A 19,405-nucleotide genomic window follows, 5' to 3' on the forward strand; every position below is an offset into this window, starting at 1 on the left:
CCTAATGCAGCTTGGAGTGATCGGATGACAGAAGTCACATTTAGGTGCCAGGTGTAACTGAGGCCATAGATGCTCCATATCCATTACTTGAGTGTTTTGTATAATATGACTAAATGTGTTTTTGTGTTGCAGGGTGTCGTGTCTTTGGGGTACGATTAAACTGAAGATATGTTTATCAATTAACTCCCTGTAATTATTATCACGCGATTAAACTGATTAATCGTTTAATTGTAATTAACTAGGAGATCGGGGCACCAAGGAAAATATTCAGATTACAAAGTTATAATTTTCCTAATATAACTTTCCTATATTATAACATTATATATTATATTCTATTATAGTATAGGCCGATTATCTTCTGGCTAAATGGTGTATTTTACCTCGCGTCCAGTCTCATTCCAAACGTCGTAAATTGTTGTATCTGCACGAACCCAGTCTTTACTAAAATCATCCATACATCAATTGTCTTAAAATCATTTATTTACTAAACTAAGTAATTCACAGAAAGTATACAAACAGTAATTATCATCACAAAGAATTGGTAGAGTAATGTGCTTTCGTGGTCTAAACAGGCCTGGCGGCCTGTTGAACAATGGGTCATAAACGGTCAACTGAGGAGACACACAGAGTTCATTAATATTAACAATTGATATGCTAATCCTTTGTACATGAACGCTCACTCATTCGGGAACAACTGCAATCAATATATATTTACGCTCAGTGTGTCGTCGGGATCCTTGTTGAAGAGTCGTTCTGTTGGAGAGTTTTGTCTCTCTCTCTCTCTCTCTCGGTTAGAATGGATCTTTCAAAGCGACATTCATTAATGTCGTCATAGAATAGATGTTTCGTCGGTCTTCGCGTTCAATGATATTAATTAATAGTCTGCAGCTAGAAATTATATCAAAGACTTGTTCTTATTCTGTTGGTCTCGATAGTCTAAAAGTTAACCACGTGGTATAGTTCACTTTCAGTAGAGTACTTGGATGGTCAAACCTATTGGCCAACTCACAATGGAGTGGAGGCCTGGTCTGGAGAAATGTAAATCAGGGGGTGTTTTATAGTGCCCATAGAACAGCTTGTCAAATGACGCCTGGTCCTGTATGGGTCCCTGGGGGCGTGCCTATGACTGAGTTAGATTTGGTTACAGAAATACAATTCTATCACATTACATCAGTACATAGCATCTCAATGTCTTGCAAAAGCTTTATCCATATTAATACATTCTATACAACCATTATGATGCTATTATATAAACAGTTTTATGGTAATATGGCTATATTGTCTCTTCTGAGTATCACAAAATTGTACCAAGCGGATCAGTTCGTAGCTGGATTCTTCACCAATCTTCCATACCTTCTCCAGCACACACAAAATGTCGCTTGGCTCTCCAATTCTATGAGTTGGAAGAATTTCCTGTGTCTCTCTATGGGCCATGTGGCCAGAGACTCTCCTGGAATTTTAGAGTTTTTACAACTCTTTACACACAGGGTGGATTGGGGAGGGGTCAACTGTCCTCCCTGTACCAAAAGAGGCCAACGTCATGACACATGAATATAGAATGGACGAATAAACGTTCAGGTTTTCCTCTTCGATCAGCCAAATAATACCAGGGTTCTGGAATAGAATCACCTGTATATAGAATAATACCAGGGTTCTCCCAGGCCCTACCACCTAGTGGGCTTTCTGGAATAGAAACACCTGTATATAGAATAATACCAGGGTTCTGGAATAGAATCACCTGTATATAGAATAATACCAGGGTTCTCCCAGGCCCTACCACCTAGTGGGATTTCTGTAATAGAAACACCTGTATTTAGAATAATACCAGGGTATAGTTCACTTTCAGTAGAGTACTTGGATGGTCAAACCTATTGGCCAACTCGCAATGGAGTGGAGGCCTGGTCTGGAGAAAAGTAAATCAGGGTGGGTTTTATAGTGACATAGAACAGCTTGTCACATGACGCCTGGTCCTGTCTGTGTCCCTGGGGGGTGTGCCGATGACTGAGTTAAGCTTGGTACAGGAATACAATTCTATCACATTAACATCAGTACATAGCATCTCAATGTATTACAAAAGCTTTATCCTTATTAATACATTCTATACAACCATGTGGATGCAAGTCTCATCGCTGAGGCTATTATATAAACAGTTTTATGGTAATATGGCTATATTGTCTCTTCTGAGTATCACAAAATTGTACCAAGCGGACCAGTTCGTAGCTGGATTCTTCACCAATCTTCCATACCTTCTCCAGAACACAAATGTCGCTTGGCTCCCCAATTCTGTGAGTTGGAAGAATTTCCTGTGTCTCTCTATGGGCCATGTGGCAAGAGATTCTCCTCAGAGTTTTTACAACCCTTTCACACAGGGCCTGGGTGGGGTAAGGTAGGTTGGGGGATGGTGTAAGGGGGGAGGGGGTCAACTGTCCTCCCTGTACTCAAAGAGGCCAACGTCATGACAAGGGGCAGTCAGAAATGGAACAGCAAGGCCACAGAACATGACATAAGCAGAGCTGTGGGAGACCACCTCAAGCCCCTGGTAGAGCCGGGGGTGGTGTTTACCACTCCACCACGCCTTCAGCAGGCTGGAAAAGTTGGATTGATACCGTTTTTCGGACCAAGAGTCTGTTGCTTGGTCAGTCATTGGGTTCATTCAATAGTTTTATTTATACAGCACATGTCAGACATGGATGCAACACAATGGCTTCACAGGAAAAAACTATGAAAATAATCAGAAATATTTAGTACACAAATATGAGGATAAAAAACAATAATAACAACTGAAAGACTAATGAGCATTGTAAGGAAATGCCATTGATTAAAATATCAACAATATGATGCAATATCCAACCCAAAATATAACTTGTTTTTAGGAGGGGCTCTGAAAGACACTATGGGGGTGTCCACTGGAAGTTGACTAGTAACAACAACTGGGACATAAAAGACACCCACCATGAGACCCACTAAATCTGCCCAAGAAGAGGAAAACAAAAGAAAATCCCACACCAAACTTAAAGACAGGAAGTAAACCAAAAAGGTGGCGCAACTAAAGGTGTTGACTCTCCACATGTATCAAGACAACTGGAGCACTGGGCCAGACACTCTTAAATAGAACCTGGACCAGCTCAGGTGAAACACCTTCCCACTAACGAGATGGACAAGCCAGCACAGGTGTAACACATACTGACTAACGAGGTGACACCAATCAGTGCACCCAAGACACATTTCAGTTGAATGTATTCAGTTGTACAATCAATCAATCAAATGTATTTATAAAGCCCTTCTTACATCAGCTGATATCTCAATGTGCTGTACAGAAACCCAGCCTAAAACCCCAAACAGCAAGCAATGCAGGCGTAGAAGCACGGTGGCTAGGAAAAACTCTCTAGAAAGGCCAAAACCAAGGAAGAAACCAGGCTATGAGGGGTGGCCAGTCCTCTTCTGGCTGTGCCGGGTGGAGATTATAACAGAACATGGCCAAGATGTTCAAATGTTCATAGATGACCAGCAGGGTCAAATAATAATAATCACAGTGGTTGTCGAGGGTGCAACAGGTCAGCACCTCAGGAGTAAATGTCAGTTGGCTTTTTCATAGCCGATCATTCAGAGTATCTCTACAACTTCCATTTCACGTAATCATCTACAAAGCTTCACCTTCTACAATATAAACATGGTGTCTACTGGCTACACGTATTTCTAAATAATAATATACAATCATACTTTTTTATCCTTTCTCTTTCTATAGAATCCTAAAACTCACTAGCTTCTAGAACTCTCGTCCCCTTGGAACGAGCCCAAACAAAACTCATCTCCAATACATTTATTGTATATATACAATACAGTGTGTTCTCTGGTGTAATGTCAGCTGGCTAGATTGACCAGAACTCTTCCCACATTGATCACAGCTATAAGATTACTCCCCTGTGTGTATTCTCTGGTGTAAAGTCAGCTGGCTAGATGTAGTAAAACTCTTCCCACATTGATTACAGCTATAAGGTTTCTCTCCTGTGTGTATTCTCCGGTGTAAAGTCAGAGAGCCAGATGTAGTAAAACTATTCCCACACTGATCACAGCTGTAAGGTTTCTCTCCTGTGTGTGTTCTCTGGTGTTGAGTCAGATGGCAAGATCGACCAAAACTCTTCCCACATTGATCACAGATATAAGATTTCTCTCCTGTGTGTGTTCTCTGGTGTAGATTCAGAGAGCCAGATGTAGTATAACTCATCCCACATTGATCACAGCTGTAAGATTTCGCTCCTGTGTGTGTTCTCTGGTGCACTGTCAGCTGTCCAGAATGACCAAAACTCTTCCCACATTGACCACAGCTATATGGTTTCTCTCCTGTGTGTATTCTCTGGTGCACTGTCAGCTCTCTAGATTGACCAAAACTCTTCCCACATTGATCACAGCTATAAGGTTTCTCTCCTGTGTGTATTCTCTGGTGTTGAGTCAGATGGCAAGATTGACCAAAACTCTTCCCACATTGATCACAGCTATAAGGTTTCTCTCCTGTGTGTGTTCTCTGGTGTAGATTCAGAGAGCCAGATGAAGTAAAACTCTTCCCACATTGATCACAGCTGTAAGATTTCTCTCCTGTGTGTGTTCTCTGATGAATTTTAATGCCTGATGAGGTGAATCTCTTCCCACAATCAAAGCAGTCTCCTCAGAGGACCCACGATAGTCATGTCTCTCTCCTGTGTGAACAACAAAGTCAGACAGATGATTAAAGGCCCACAACAGCGGAAATCCACTGTAAAAGGTGATGCCAACAGCGGAGCCATGATGTTGTACAACAATTGACGTCTGTAATGAATGTTAAAATTATTTGACAATTGTCTTAAAATGAGTAGGAATAGTCATATTTTGTCTTCTTTTCACATTAGTAGTGACATCGATGATTGTAGGCTAGAAATAAGTTATTCATGTTGTTGAAACTCTAAGCAGTGTGCCAGACGACTAATTGGTCTCCAATATAGGCCCCTTTCTGTGTTTGCTAAAATTGCAGCACGAGGGCAATTTGATTGCAGAAACTCCTCCCTGCTAATGAAGAAACCGATAGTTATGGATGTACTATATCTGTCAGGAGCAAAAATGGTGAGCAAAGATTTTAGTTTTTCACAATGTATTCTGAAAGTGAATGGGGGAAATTCAGGGGAGTAACCTCCATTTCCAGGTTGCTTATGAGTTCATTTCACACTACTTTGGATTATAATTGTAAGGCTCATTTGAATGTCCTGTTTAATATAATATTTGCTACAGTATTATGAATTGTGTGTAATTATTGAAGAACCGTGTTAATGACAGTATCCATTTGGGTGTTGTCAATAAAGTTAAGATTTTATTTTTTATTTCACCTTTATTTAACCAGGTAGGCCAGTCGAGAACAAGTTCTCATTTACAACTGCGACCTGGCCAAGATAAAGCAAAGCAGTGCGACAAAAACACAACAGAGTTACACATGGGATAAACAAACGAACAGTCAATAACACAATAGAAAAATCTGGAGTACGGAGGAAAAGCAATAAATAGGCCATAGTAGCGAAGTAATTACAATTTAACACTGAAGTGATGGATGTGCAGATGATGATGTGCAAGTAGAAATACTGGTGTGCAAAAGAGCAGAGAAAGTAAATAAAAACATGGGGATGAGGTAGGCAGTTGGATGGGCTATTTACAGATGGGCTATGTACAGATGGGCTGTGTACAGCTGCAGCGATCGGTAAGCTGCTCAGATAGCTGATGCTTAAAGTTAGTGAGGAAGATATATGTCTCCAACTTCAGCGATTTTTGCAATTCGTTCAAGTCATTGGCAGCAGAGAACTGGAAAGAAATGTGTCCAAAGTAGGTGTTGGCTTTGGTGATGACCAGTGAGATATACCTCTTTGAGTGCGTGCTATGGGTGGGTGTTGCTATGGTGACCAGTGAGCTGAGTTAAGGTGGCCTAGCAAAGACTTATAGATGACCTGGAGCCAGTGGGTTTGGCGACAAATATGTAGAGAAGGCCAGCCAACGAGAGCTTACAGGTCGCAGTGGTGGGTGGTATATGGGGATTTGGTGACAAAACGGATGGCACTGTGATAGACTGCCTCCAGTTTGCTGAGTAGAGTGTTGGAGGCTATTTTGAAAATGACATCGCCGAAGTCAAGGATCGGCAGGAAAGTCAGTTTAACGAGGGTATGTTTGGCAGCGTGAGTGAAGGAGGCTTTGTTGCGAAATATGAAGCTGATTCTAGATTTCATTTTGGATTGGAAATGCTTAACTTCATCGGGGTAGGGGGCAGTATTTTCACGTCCGGATGAAAAGCGTGCCCAGAGTAAACTGCCTGCTACTCAGGCCCAAAAGCTAGAATATGCATATAATTAGTAGATTTGGATAGAAAACACTGAAGTGTCTAAAACGGTTTGAATAATGTCTGTGAGTATAACAGAACTCATATGGCAGGCAAACCTTAGAAAAATCCAACCAGGAAGTGTGGAAATCTGAGGTTTGTAGTTTTTCAAGTGATTGCCTATCTAACACACAATATACATCCAATATACAGTGTCTATGGGGTCATATTGCACTTCCTAAGGCTTCCACTAGATGTCAACAGTCTTTAGAATGTTGTTTCAGGCTTCTACTGTGAATGGGGAGAGAATAAGAGCTGATTGAGTCAGGTGTCTGGCCGTCAGCCATTATTTTAGTTACGCACGCAGCCATGAGCACAAGCTCAGTTCTCTTTCCTTTATGAAGACAAAGGAATTATCCGGTTGGAATATTTTTGAAGATTTATGATAAAAACATCCTAAAGATTGATTCTACACATCGTTTGACGTGTTTCTACAAACTGTAATATAACTTTTTTGACTTTTCGTCTGGACTTTAGTGCGCGCGCCTTCTGCATTTGGAATAGTGAACCTAACGCGCGAACAAAATGGAGGTATTTGGACATAAACATGAACTTTATCGAACAAAACGTACATGTATTGTGGAACTGGGATTCCTGGGAGTGCATTCCGATGAAAATCATCAAAGGTAAGTGAATATTTATAATGGTATTTCTGACTTCTGTTGACTCCACAACATGGCGGGTATCTGTATGGCTTGTTTTGGTGTCTGAGCGCTGTACTCAGATTATTGCAAAGTGTGCTTTCGCCGTAAAGCTTTTTTGAAATCTGACACAGCGGTTGCATTAAGGAGAAGTATATCTTTAATTCTATGCATAACAGTTGTATATTTTATCAACGTTTATGATGAGTATTTCTGTAAATTGATGTGCTCATTCATCGGGGGTTTTGGAGGCAAAACATTTCTGAACATTACATGCCAATGTAAAATGGGGTTTTTGGATATAAATATGAACTTTATCGAGCAAAACATACATATATTGTGTAACATGAAGTCCTATGAGTGCCATCTGATGAAGATCATCAAAGGTTAGTGATTAATTTTAGCTGTATTTCTGGTTTTTGTGACGCCTCTCCTTGCTTGGAAAATGGCTGAGTGGTTTTTCTTGTCTAGGTGGTGTCCTAACATAATCTAATGCTATGCTTTCGCTGTAAAGCGTTTTTGAAATCGGACACTGTGGTTGGATTAATGAGAAGTGTATCTTTAAAATGGTGTATAATACTTGTATGTGTGAGAAATTTGAATTATGAGATTTTTGTTGTTTTGAATTTGGCGCCCTGCTATTTCAATGGCTGTTGGCGAGTGGGACGGTAGCGTCCCACCTACCCCAGAGAGGTTTTAACATGCCGGTACATACTGCTGTAATAACAAGCAAGCAAATTGTCAGCCAAAATATTGTGTAAGGTAACTTACTTGAAAAGAAATGTCTTTATTACATTGCTTAACATGTTCTTAACATTTGTCATAATTAGTTAAAGCAATGAATTTGTTTCGGCTCTCGTTGGACTTCGGCTGCATATTTTCCGCCATTTTCTTCAAATCTGAAAATGATGTGAAGCTACGTCCATTTCATGAAGAATTGCATTATGGGCCCTAAAGTACTGCGTGTATACGTCGTATTTTGGCGAATTTAGTACGACATCCGGGAACTTTTGGCATACTAACTACATCAACGACATCATAACCGCCATCGATAAGAGACATTACTGTGCAGCCGTATTCATCGACCTGGCCAAGGCTTTCGACTCTGTCAATCACCACATTCTTATTGGAAAAATCGACAGCCTTGGTTTCTCAAATGATGGCCTCGCCTGGTTTACCAACTACTTCTCTGATAGAGTTCAGTGTGTCAAATCGGAGGGCCTGTTGTACAGGCCTCTGGCAGTCTATGGGGGTGCCACAGGGTTCAATTCTCGGGCCGACTCTCTCCTCTGTATACATCAATGATGTCGCTCTTGCTGCTGGTGAGTCTCTGATCCACCTCTACGCAGATGACACCATTCTGTATACTTCTGGCCCCTCTTTGGACACTGTGTTAACTAACCTCCAAACGAGCTTCAATGCCATACAACTCTCCTTCCATGGCTCCTTCCAAACTAAATGCATGCTATTCAATCGATCACTGCCCGCACCTGCTCGCCCGTCCAGCATCACATCACAGCAGCAGGTATATCTCACTGGTCACCCCCAAAGCCAACACCTAAAATTGCGACAAGGGCGATGCGCACACAATTTGATTGCAGAAACCCCTCCCTGCTAATGCAGAAACCGCTAGTTATGGATGTAGTATATCTGCCTGGAGCAAAAATGGTGAGCAAGTGGCCTAAGCTGTGCCATTAGAGATTCTGGGTTCGAGTCCAAGCTCTGTTGCAGCCGGCCGCGACCGGGAGGCCCATGGGGCGACGCACAATTGGCCCACCGTCGTCCAGGTTAGGGGAGGGTTTGCCCGGCAGGGATATCCTTGTCTCATCGCGCACTAGCAACTCCTGTGGCGGGCCGGGCGCAGTGCACACTGACCAGGTCGCCAGGTGTACGTGTTTCCTCCGACACATTGGTGCTGATGGCTTCCGGGTTGGATGGGCATTGTGTCAAGAAGCAGCGCGGCTAGGTTGGGTTGTGTTTCGGAGGACGCATGGCTCTCGACCTTCGCCTCTCCTGAGTCCGTATGGGAGTTGCAGCGATGAGACAAGACTGTAACTACCAATTGGGGAGAAAAAAGTGTTGATTTTTTTTTTAAATATATTTAAAAAATGGTGAGCAAAAATTAGTTTTCACAATGTATTCTGAATATTACAGCACTAGATCAGGAGTGCTACTCAAGGAAACTCACATTAAGCTCTGTGTCTATTCACTAATTCACCACCGTGGGGGAAACTCAGGGGAGTTCTCATAGGCTGACAGCAAATAAAGCCTCCGTTTCCAGGTTGATTATGATTATTATTATCATTTGACACTACTTTGGATTATAATTGTAAGGCTCGTTTGAATGTCCTGATTTAATATAATGTTTGTGTTATTGTCGAAAATGTACTACTTTATATTTAAAAACGACTTCAACCAGTAAAATGATCATTGGCTAGTTTTTCATCAGCCTGACATCAGCCTGACAATGAGATTTTGTCCACGCCAAAATGGTCTATAATCTCACCTAACAATAACATAGACCTACTGTAGGACCCATAACTTCACCTAACAACAACATAGACCTAGGACTATAAATCATTTAATATTTCAGGTGAAACAAGGAGACTAAAATGTCTTTGTCATGACATTTCATAACCTGATCACCAGATCATTTTGTGAATAATCCCACTAGGCTACTCTGTAATGTGTTGTCATTCTAAATGTCCTGAATAAAGGAAAATAGCTCTGTGTGTTGTACAATAGCCTATCCACCAAGGAACAGTTCTCTACACATTATGAGCTAAGTATCTCCGTTTCCAAACGGACTAACGAGACCCTACTGTAAATCAAGTAGACAATAACACATTATAAATATCGATTTGTTTGGGATGATGGATCCAACGTGGAGCACGGCATAACTGTCTTTACTGATTTCCTGGATCAGCTGATGATAGTTGAATATGTGACTGTAACTAAACAGCTACAGTATTAAGTATTATGCGTAATTATTTAAGAACCGCATTAATGACAGTATCCATTTGGGAGTTGTCAATAAAGTTAAGGTGACTCTCGGTTAGAACCATTGGATTTAGTAAACTGAAATGATTTAGGATTTCTGTGCCCATGAAAACTGTTTTCCCAGCGTAATATAAGGAGACAATAAATGTTACGTAGTTAGAGAGCATTTCAGAGATCTGAATACAAAAAACTGTCCGACAGCAAGATCCAGTATATAAGTTAAAGTTCATCATATGACAAGCTTAATGTTATGACTATAACTACTGTTCCCTGAAGGAGGGGAACTAGGTACAACATACTATTAAATCCACACGTTATGACTATAACTACTGTTCCCTGAAGGAGGGAAACTAGGTACAACATACTATTAAATCCACACCTCGCTGGAAGCCCCGCATTCCACAGGTGATGAGCGTGAGACTCGGATATATTCCTTAAATGATTTAATCCTTAAATTTAATACCTCACTTCACCGACCCAGGAAGTGGCGGAGCCAAACAGGTGTTGTAACTCGTTCATAACTGGCACGCAGATCGGTAGAAATGGTAAGATAAATTGGCACTTCAAACGGAAATGGAAAAAGTTTTCGTATTTTACCGGAAACTTCAGGAGCATAACGTCAGAATTAACGAAGGCCAGCAGCAGGTGGGGAATTGGTTATTTTCTTCTGGTTATATTGACCTCTGGCTTCCTCAAGTCATTTGTGTGTGTTAATTATTTAATCAAACGCTTGAAGCATCAGTTCAGTTCAAGTTCTGCACATACAGTTGATTTTATTAAACACATGGGGTGTGTCTATATGAACAAATACACGTCATAACATTTCAACCAATCAATTGGTAGAAAGAAAATACTATTTTTTTTAAAAATCTGCCCTAGAACATACAACATACATGCATTCAGACCCCTTCCCTTTTTACACATTTTTATTATGAAATAGATTTTTTTTTCAATTATCAATTTTCAGACAATACCTCATAAAGACATCACAATACCCCATAAAAGTGAGAAAAAAAGTTTAGAAATGCTTGTATATATATATATATATATATATATATATATATATATATATATATATATATATATATATATATATATATATATATATATATATCTAGGTCATGCCAGTAGGCTACAGTAGGTTGTATCTCTCTAGGTCATGCCAGTAGGTTACAGTAGGTTGTAACTCTCTAGGTCATGCCAGTAGGTTACAGTAGGTTGTAACTCCCTAGGTCATGCCAGTAGGTTGTATCTCTCTAGGTCATGCCAGTAGGTTACAGTAGGTTGTATCTCTCTAGGTCATGCCAGTAGGTTACAGTAGGTTCAATCTCTCTAGGTCATGCCAGTAGGTTACAGTAGGTTGTATCTCTCTAGGTCATGCCAGTAGGTTACAGTAGGTTGTAACTCTCTAGGTCATGCCAGTAGGTTACAGTAGGTTGTATCTCTCTAGGTCATGCCAGTAGGTTACAGTAGGTTGTATCTCTCTAGATCATGCCAATAGGTTACAGTAGGTTGTAACTCTCTAGGTCATGCCAGTAGGTTACAGTAGGTTGTATCTCTCTAGGTCATGCCAGTAGGTTACAGTAGGTTGTAACTCTCTAGGTCATGCCAGTAGGTTACAGTAGGTTGTATCTCTCTAGGTCATGCCAGTAGGCTACAGTAGGTTGTAACTCTCTAGGTCATTCCAGTAGGTTACAGTAGGTTGTAACTCTCTAGGTCATGCCAGTAGGTTACAGTAGGTTGGAACTCTCTAGGTCATGCCAGTAGGTTACAGTAGGTTGTATCTCTCTAGGTCATGCCAGTAGGTTACAGTAGGTTGTAACTCTCTAGGTCATGCCAGTAAGTTACAGTAGGTTGTATCTCTCTAGGTCATGCCAGTAGGTTACAGTAGGTTGTATCTCTCTAGGTCATGCCAGTAGGTTACAGTAGGTTGTATCTCTCTAGGTCATGCCAGTAGGTTACAGTAGGTTGTATCTCTCTAGGTCATGCCAGTAGGTTACAGTAGGTTGTATCTCTCTAGGTCATGGCAGTAGGCTACAGTAGGTTGTATCTCTCTAGGTCATGCCAGTAGGTTACAGTAGGTTGTAACTCTCTAGGTCATGCCAGTAGGCTACAGTAGGTTGTATCTCTCTAGGTCATGCCAGTAGGTTACAGTAGGTTGTATCTCTCTAGGTCATGCCAGTAGGTTACAGTAGGTTGTATCTCTCTAGGTCATGCCAGTAGGTTACAGTAGGTTGTATCTCTCTAGGTCATGCCAGTAGGCTACAGTAGGTTGTATCTCTCTAGGTCATGCCAGTAGGTTGTATCTCTCTAGGTCATGCCAGTAGGTTACAGTAGGTTGTATCCAAGTGGAAACAATTATCAACCCAATGTGGAAAGTGTTGAATGTGGTCAACAACAAAATGAATGGCTTATTTGCTACGTGAGGTTTACTTGATCTAACAGAAGTTTCGTAATGATTAAGTTGTTACGTGGACACGTGACATACCGACAACTTTGATAAAAACACTATAGGAGTTGTCTTCAGATCGCTATGCATATTCATGCTAGTAGCTTAGCATCTCTCTCCATTGAATACAGGCGGTTGACGACAACAACCCTCATAGAATATAAACAATAGATTACAATAATAAGATGTATCCACCAATCCAAAGACAGGATAGGCGGGAGATAGACAACCCACAGAGCTTCGTGGACAACGACTCCCCTTGTCAGGACGGAGAGACATCTTGTCAGTATATCCATAATCTTTGGTGTAGCCAACCCAACTCTCACATGGCTCTATTGGGGGTCACGGTGTGTAGTAAAACATCACTACATTAAAATCACTACATGCTGTGGCCCCCCAGTCTGCGGTCAGCAGATAGACCCTCCTCAAATATATATGTTAAGTCACTTTTTGGAAACGGAACGGAAAAAACAAGGGGTAGCTTGTTCTCTACGTTGTCTGATTCTAGACATATCAGTCATCATCCCAGGGCCCTCCGTTGAAGAGGTATTGACGAGCCAACTCCGAATATCCAAAGTTAAAAACGAATTGAAGGCGGTACTTACTGGTGTTAATCAGATCTCCTGTCTCCTCCTCTTCATCTTCCAATGTGACAGTAATCTCTCCTTCCTTCTTCACTCCAAAAACAGCATCATCCTCTTCTTCCTCTTGTTTAACTGAAACGTCTTTCTCTTCTTCTTTCACTGTAACAGCCTCACCCTCTACTTCTTGTTTTACTGTAACATCCTCTTCTTCCTTCTCCTCTTTCACGACAATGTTCAGCCCCAGAGCTTCTTTCTCCGTCCAGCAGACCTCCTCTTCTTTAACAGGAGGGGAGTAGTTTAGGGAGCTCATGTTCGGGGATGTTAGCTAGCTAGCTATCATTAGCGACTAGGCTAATGCTAACTTAACCAGCCAGCTACTATAGCTGACTAATAAAAATAACGTAATATTAAATTAAATAGGTTAACAAGTAGATACGATAGAAGTGTGTCTAAAACACAGTAGCTAATATAGACCGAAAGCGTCTAAATAGCTTGAATCTTTCGGCTATGTTGGCTAGCAAGCTACCGAGGTGGTTGACGAGCTGTTTATGAAGAACCGTCCACTAGATTATACGTCACGCTGCAGCATCGCCTGAAAGACGCACATCGCCGTCTGCTGACTGGATGGAAACGCAGTTGAGGATCACATTTTAATTACAGACAAAGATTATTTTACATGAATTTAATTAACTTTTTTTAAATGTAGTTTATAGCGTATTCGGAAAGTATTCAAACGCTTTACTTTCTCCACATTTTGTTACGCTTTATTCTAAAATGGATTTAGGAGAAAATGTTCCTCATCAATCTACACACAATACCCCATAATGACAAAGCGAAAGCAGGTTTTTAGAAATGATCAGAAATGTATTACAAATAAAAAACTAAAATACCTTATTTACATAAGTATTCAAACCCTTTGCTATGAGACATATTACAGACATATTCAATCTCTCCCTATCCCAGTCTACTGTCCCCACATGCTTCAAGATGTCCACCATTGTTCCTGTACCCAATATATATTTATTTTATTTAACTCAGCAAGTCAGTTAAGAACAAATTCTTTATTTACAATGATAGCCTGGCCAAACCCGGACAACGCAGTGACTCCCAATCACAGCCGGATGTGATTCAGCCTGGATTCAAACCAGGGACTGTAGTGACGCCTCTTGCACTGAGATGCAGTGCTGTAAACCGTTGCACCACTCGGGAGCCCAGAAAGCAAAGGTAACTGATCTAAATGACTATCGCCCCGTAGCACTCACTTCCATCATCATGAAGTGCTTTTTGAGACTAGTCAAGGATCATATCACCTCCACCTTACCTGATACCCTAGACCCACTCCAATTTGCTTACCGCCTCAATAGATCCACAGATGATGCAATCACACTGCACACTGCCCTATCCCATCTGGACAAGAAGAATACCTATGTAAGAATGCTGTTCATTGACTATAGCTCAGCATTCAACACCATAGTATCCTCCAAGCTCTTCATTAAGCTTGAGGCCCTGGGTCTGAACCCCGCCCTGTGTAACTGGGTCCTGGACTTCCTGACGGGCCTCCCCCAGGTGGTGAAGATAGGAGAAAACACCTCCACTTCACTGATGGGTGCTCAGCCCCTCCTGTACTTCCTGTTCACCATGACTGCGTGGCCACGTACGCCTCAATCATCAAGTTTGCAGACGACACAACAGTAGTAGGCCTGATTACCAGCAATGATGAGAGCCTACAGGAAGGAAGTGAGGGCCCTGGGAGTGTGGTGCCAGGAAAATAACCTCTCGCCCAACGTCAACAAAACAAAGGAGATGATCGTGGACTTCAGATAACAGCAGAGGGAGCACCCCCCTATCCACATCAATGGGACGCAGTGGAGAAGGTGGAAAGATTAAAGTTCATCATTGTACACATCACTGACAAACTGAAATGGTCCACCCACACAGAAATGTGGTGAAGAAGGCGCAACAGCGACTTTTCAACCTCAGGAGGCTGAAGAAATTTGGCTTGGCAACTAAAACCCTCACAAACTTTTACAGATGCACAATTGAGAGCATCCTGTATCACCGCCTGGTACGGCAACTGATAATGCCTGCAACTGCACCCCCCCGGTGATGCGGTCTGCCCAACGCATCACTGGGGGCAAACTACCTGCTCTCCAGGACATCTACAGCACCCGATTTCACAGGAAGGCCAAGAAGATCATCAAGGACAACAACCACCCGAGATGGTCGATGGTCACTATGAAAGCACTCCAGAGTTCCTCTGTGGAGATGGGAGAACCTTCCAGAAGGACACCATCTCTGCAGCACTCCACCAATCAGGCCTTGATGGTCCAGTGGCCAGACGGAAGCCACTCCTCAGTAAAAGGCACAATATTCTAATTAAAAAGGTACACTGTATTTAAAGGGATGGCTTAAGATGGAAAGGACTGAAAACCCTATTGAAATTAAAACTCCATGAGAAAATATGTTGGCCAACAAGTGTGAGGGTTTTCAGCCGTTTAATGAAATGTATTCAGAGTGCCCAAGGTAGGTATGCAGAGCATGAAATTAGTGTGTAGGCAAAGCATACATTCCTAAATGGGGATCGGCCCCAGTCTCCTGATAAAACACAGACCCCTCCTCCTACAGCAATTTCATGCTCATTTTGAGAAAGTGGCACTACAGTCTCCTGGTAAAAGAATACTTTGCCAAAAAACCCATGCAAAGTGCTGGAAGTGTGTTGATTTTATGGATCTACTTTTGATGAAATAAGGAAAATATTCAATTTACTTTTAGGGAAGAAATTGTACAATAAAACCGGAATAAACGTTAAAATCCCCACTTGCTCCTTGATTATCGATAAACATTTTGGGCATTCAACAAAACATATAGCGTCCTCCATTACTCTGGGTACAGCCTACCTCTGAAAGCAATCTGCACAAACCTGATCACATTCGACATATCAACATTTTGCCATATAGCCAGTTGGCAGGCATGCTGTAATGTCTCTTTTGTCAGTCAACATGTTTGAACACAACTGTTACAGTGGCTTAAATGAAGGAATGGAATGGAACACTATTAGATTCTATATAGAGGAAAGGATGGAATGGAACACTATTAGATTCTAAATAGAGGAAAGGATGGAATGGAACACTATTAGATTCTATATAGAGGAAAGGATGGAATGGAACACTATTAGATTCTATATAGAGGAAAGGATGGAATGGAACACTATTAGATTCTAAATAGAGGAAAGGATGGAATGGAACACTATTAGATTCTAAATAGAGGAAAGGATGGAATGGAACACTATTAGATTCTAAATAGAGGAAAGGATGGAATGGAACACTATTAGATTCTAAAGAGAAGAAAGGATGGAATGGAACACTATTAGATTCTAAAGAGAGGAAACGATGGAATGGAACACTATTAGATTCTAAAGAGAGGAAACGATGGAATGGAACACTATTAGATTCTTATCCCAACTATATAGTGAACAACATTTAGGGGTTTACACTTGCATTCAATCAATCTTAAGTTCATAATCAAAGCATCATATTTTTTAAACTATTTTAATCCGATTTTCGACATGGTCATTTCTTGAGATGGAAAAAAAATGTTGACCTATTTTTCAGTATGTTTTCATTCATACAATATTATTTAATGTAGAATGAACAAAAACACAATTTCTCAATCAAAAACATAAGTCAGAACACAGCCTCTCTATTCTCTCGTGTGATTTCAGGTCCTCTGACTGGGAAAATGTCTTTCCACAATGAGAGCAGTGGTATGTCTTCTCCTCCTGTGTATTAGTATGTTGGAAAGGCTTTTCTCCTGTGTGTGTTCTCTCATGCTTTTTCAAGCTCCCTAACCGGGTAAAACTCTTTTCACATCGGGAACATTTGTAAGGCTTTTCTCCTGAGTGTATTCTCTCATGCGCTTTCAGGCTCCCTCGATGGGTAAAACTCTTTTCACAATTGGAACAGTGGTAAGGCTTTTCTCCTGTGTGTATTCTCTCATGCTCCTTCAGGCTCGCATACCACCTAAAATTCCTTCCACAGTGGGAACAGTGATAAGGCTTCTCTCCAGTGTGTCCCCTCTCATGTGGTTTCAGGCTCCCTAACTGAGTAAAACTCTTTACACAGTGGGAACAGTGGTACGGCTTCTCTCCAGAGTGTCTTCTCATATGTATTTCCAGGTTCCCTAACCCAGTAAATATCTTTCCACACTGAGAGCAGTGGTAGGTCTTCCTATCTTCTGTGTGTATTTCTTCATGTTGTTTCAGGTACCGTAACTGGGTAAACCTCTTTCCACACTGGGAACATTGGAAACTCTTTTCTCTTGTGTGTGTCCTCTCATGCTCTTTTAGGTTCCCTAACTTGGTAAAACTCTTTCCACAGTGGGAGCATTCGTAAGGGTTTTCTCCTGTATTCTCTCATGTACTTTCAGGTTCCTTAACCACTTAAAACTCTTTCCACACTGGGAACAGTGGTGTTGTCTCGCTGGTTTGGGCGTCTCTGGGTCTGGTTCCCCTAAAGGAGTCTCCCTGCTGTCAGAGTGAGAGTCTGGTCCCTCTCCTACCAAAGACAAACAGAGTTTTTAGTTAAATATTAAACAGAGAACTGAATTAAACCTCCATAAAATAAAACTGTCTTCCTGTGAGGCTAGATTCCTCAAAAACCTGAAGTCAGTTTTCAGAACATTACATAATTTAATAAAAACTTGGTGGCCGCCCTAATAATAATAATAATGTAGAACATAAAATCTAATCTTTCTCACATGTTTATAGGCTGAGCAGAGCTCTACAATAGGGAAAGGGGGATACCTAGTCAACTGAATGGATTCAACTGAAATGTGTGTCCCGTATTTAACCCAACCCCTCTGAATCAGAGAGGTGTGGGGGGCTGCCTTAATAGACATCCACGTCATCGGCAGCCAGGGAACAGTGGGTTAACTTCCTTGCTCAGGGGCAGAATGACAGCGTTTTTACCTTGTCAGCTCGGGGATTTGATCCAGCAACCTTTCGGTTACTGGCTCCTACCTGCCAGGCTACATAATGTCGTATTTTAGGCTGAGCAGAGCTCTATAATAATAGATAATGTCAAGTTTATAGGCTGAGCAGAGCTCTATAATAATAGATAATGTCATGTTTATAGGCTGAGCAGAGCTGTATAATAATAGATAATGTCAAGTTTATAGGCTGAGCAGAGCTCTATAATAATAGATAATGTCATGTTTATAGGCTGATCAGAGCTCTATAATAATAGATAATGTCATATTTACAGGCTGAGCAGAGCTCTATAATAATAGATAATGTCATGTTTATAGGCTGATCAGACCTCTATAATAATAGATCATGTTTATAGGCTGAGCAGAGCTCTATAATAATAGATAATGTCATGTTTATAGGCTGATCAGAGCTCTATAATAATAGATAATGTCATGTTTATAGGCTGATCAGAGCTCTATAATAATAGATAATGTCATGTTTATAGGCTGATCAGAGCTCTATAATAATAGATAATGTCATGTTTATAGGCTGATCAGAGCTCTATAATAATAGATAATGTCATGTTTATAGGCTGAACAGAGCTCTATAATAATAGATAATGTCATGTTATAGGCTGATCAGAGCTCTTTAATAATAGATAATGTCATGTTATAGGCTGATCAGAGCTCTATAATAATAGATCATGTTTATAGGCTGAGCAGAGCTCTATAATAATAGATAATGTCATGTTTATAGGCTGATCAGAGCTCTATAATAATAGATAATGTCATGTTTATAGGCTGATCAGAGCTCTATAATAATAGATAATGTCATGTTTATAGGCTGAGCAGAGCTCTATAATAATAGATAATGTCATGTTTATAGGCTGATCAGAGCTCTATAATAATAGATAATGTCATGTTTATAGGCTGAACAGAGCTCTATAATAATAGATAATGTCATGTTATAGGCTGATCAGAGCTCTATAATAATAGATAATGTCATGTTATAGGCTGATCAGAGCTCTATAATAATAGATAATGTCATGTTTATAGGCTGATCAGAGCTCTTTAATAATAGATAATGTCATGTTTATAGGCTGATCAGACCTCTATAATAATAGATCATGTTTATAGGCTGATCAGAGCTCTATAATAATAGATCATGTTTATAGGCTGAGCAGAGCTCTATAATAATAGATAATGTCATGTTATAGGCTGATCAGAGCTCTATAATAATAGATAATGTCATGTTATAGGCTGAGCAGAGCTCTATAATAATAGATCATGTTTATAGGCTGAGCAGAGCTCTATAATAATAGATAATGTCATGTTTATAGGCTGATCAGAGCTCTATAATAATAGATAATGTCATGTT

General features: G+C 40.7%; 1 protein-coding gene across 1 annotated transcript; it reads right to left on the reverse strand.

Annotated features, from left to right (window-relative positions):
• Positions 1-3,134: 3,134 nt before the first annotated feature.
• On the reverse strand, positions 3,135-15,999 carry LOC145866085 (uncharacterized). The gene is made up of 2 exons (XM_082970946.1): positions 15,960-15,999; positions 3,135-4,659 (listed from the first exon to the last, which is right to left on the reverse strand). The coding sequence occupies exons 1-2, from the start codon at positions 15,997-15,999 to the stop codon at positions 3,914-3,916; spliced, it is 786 nt and encodes a 261-aa protein (XP_082827072.1). The 3' UTR covers positions 3,135-3,913.
• Positions 16,000-19,405: the final 3,406 nt, after the last annotated feature.

Source organism: Salmo salar, unplaced genomic scaffold (assembly GCF_965601325.2).
Source record: "Salmo salar unplaced genomic scaffold, fSalSal1 ptg000129l, whole genome shotgun sequence".
In the NCBI taxonomy this organism is placed as follows: Eukaryota; Metazoa; Chordata; class Actinopteri; order Salmoniformes; family Salmonidae; genus Salmo; species Salmo salar.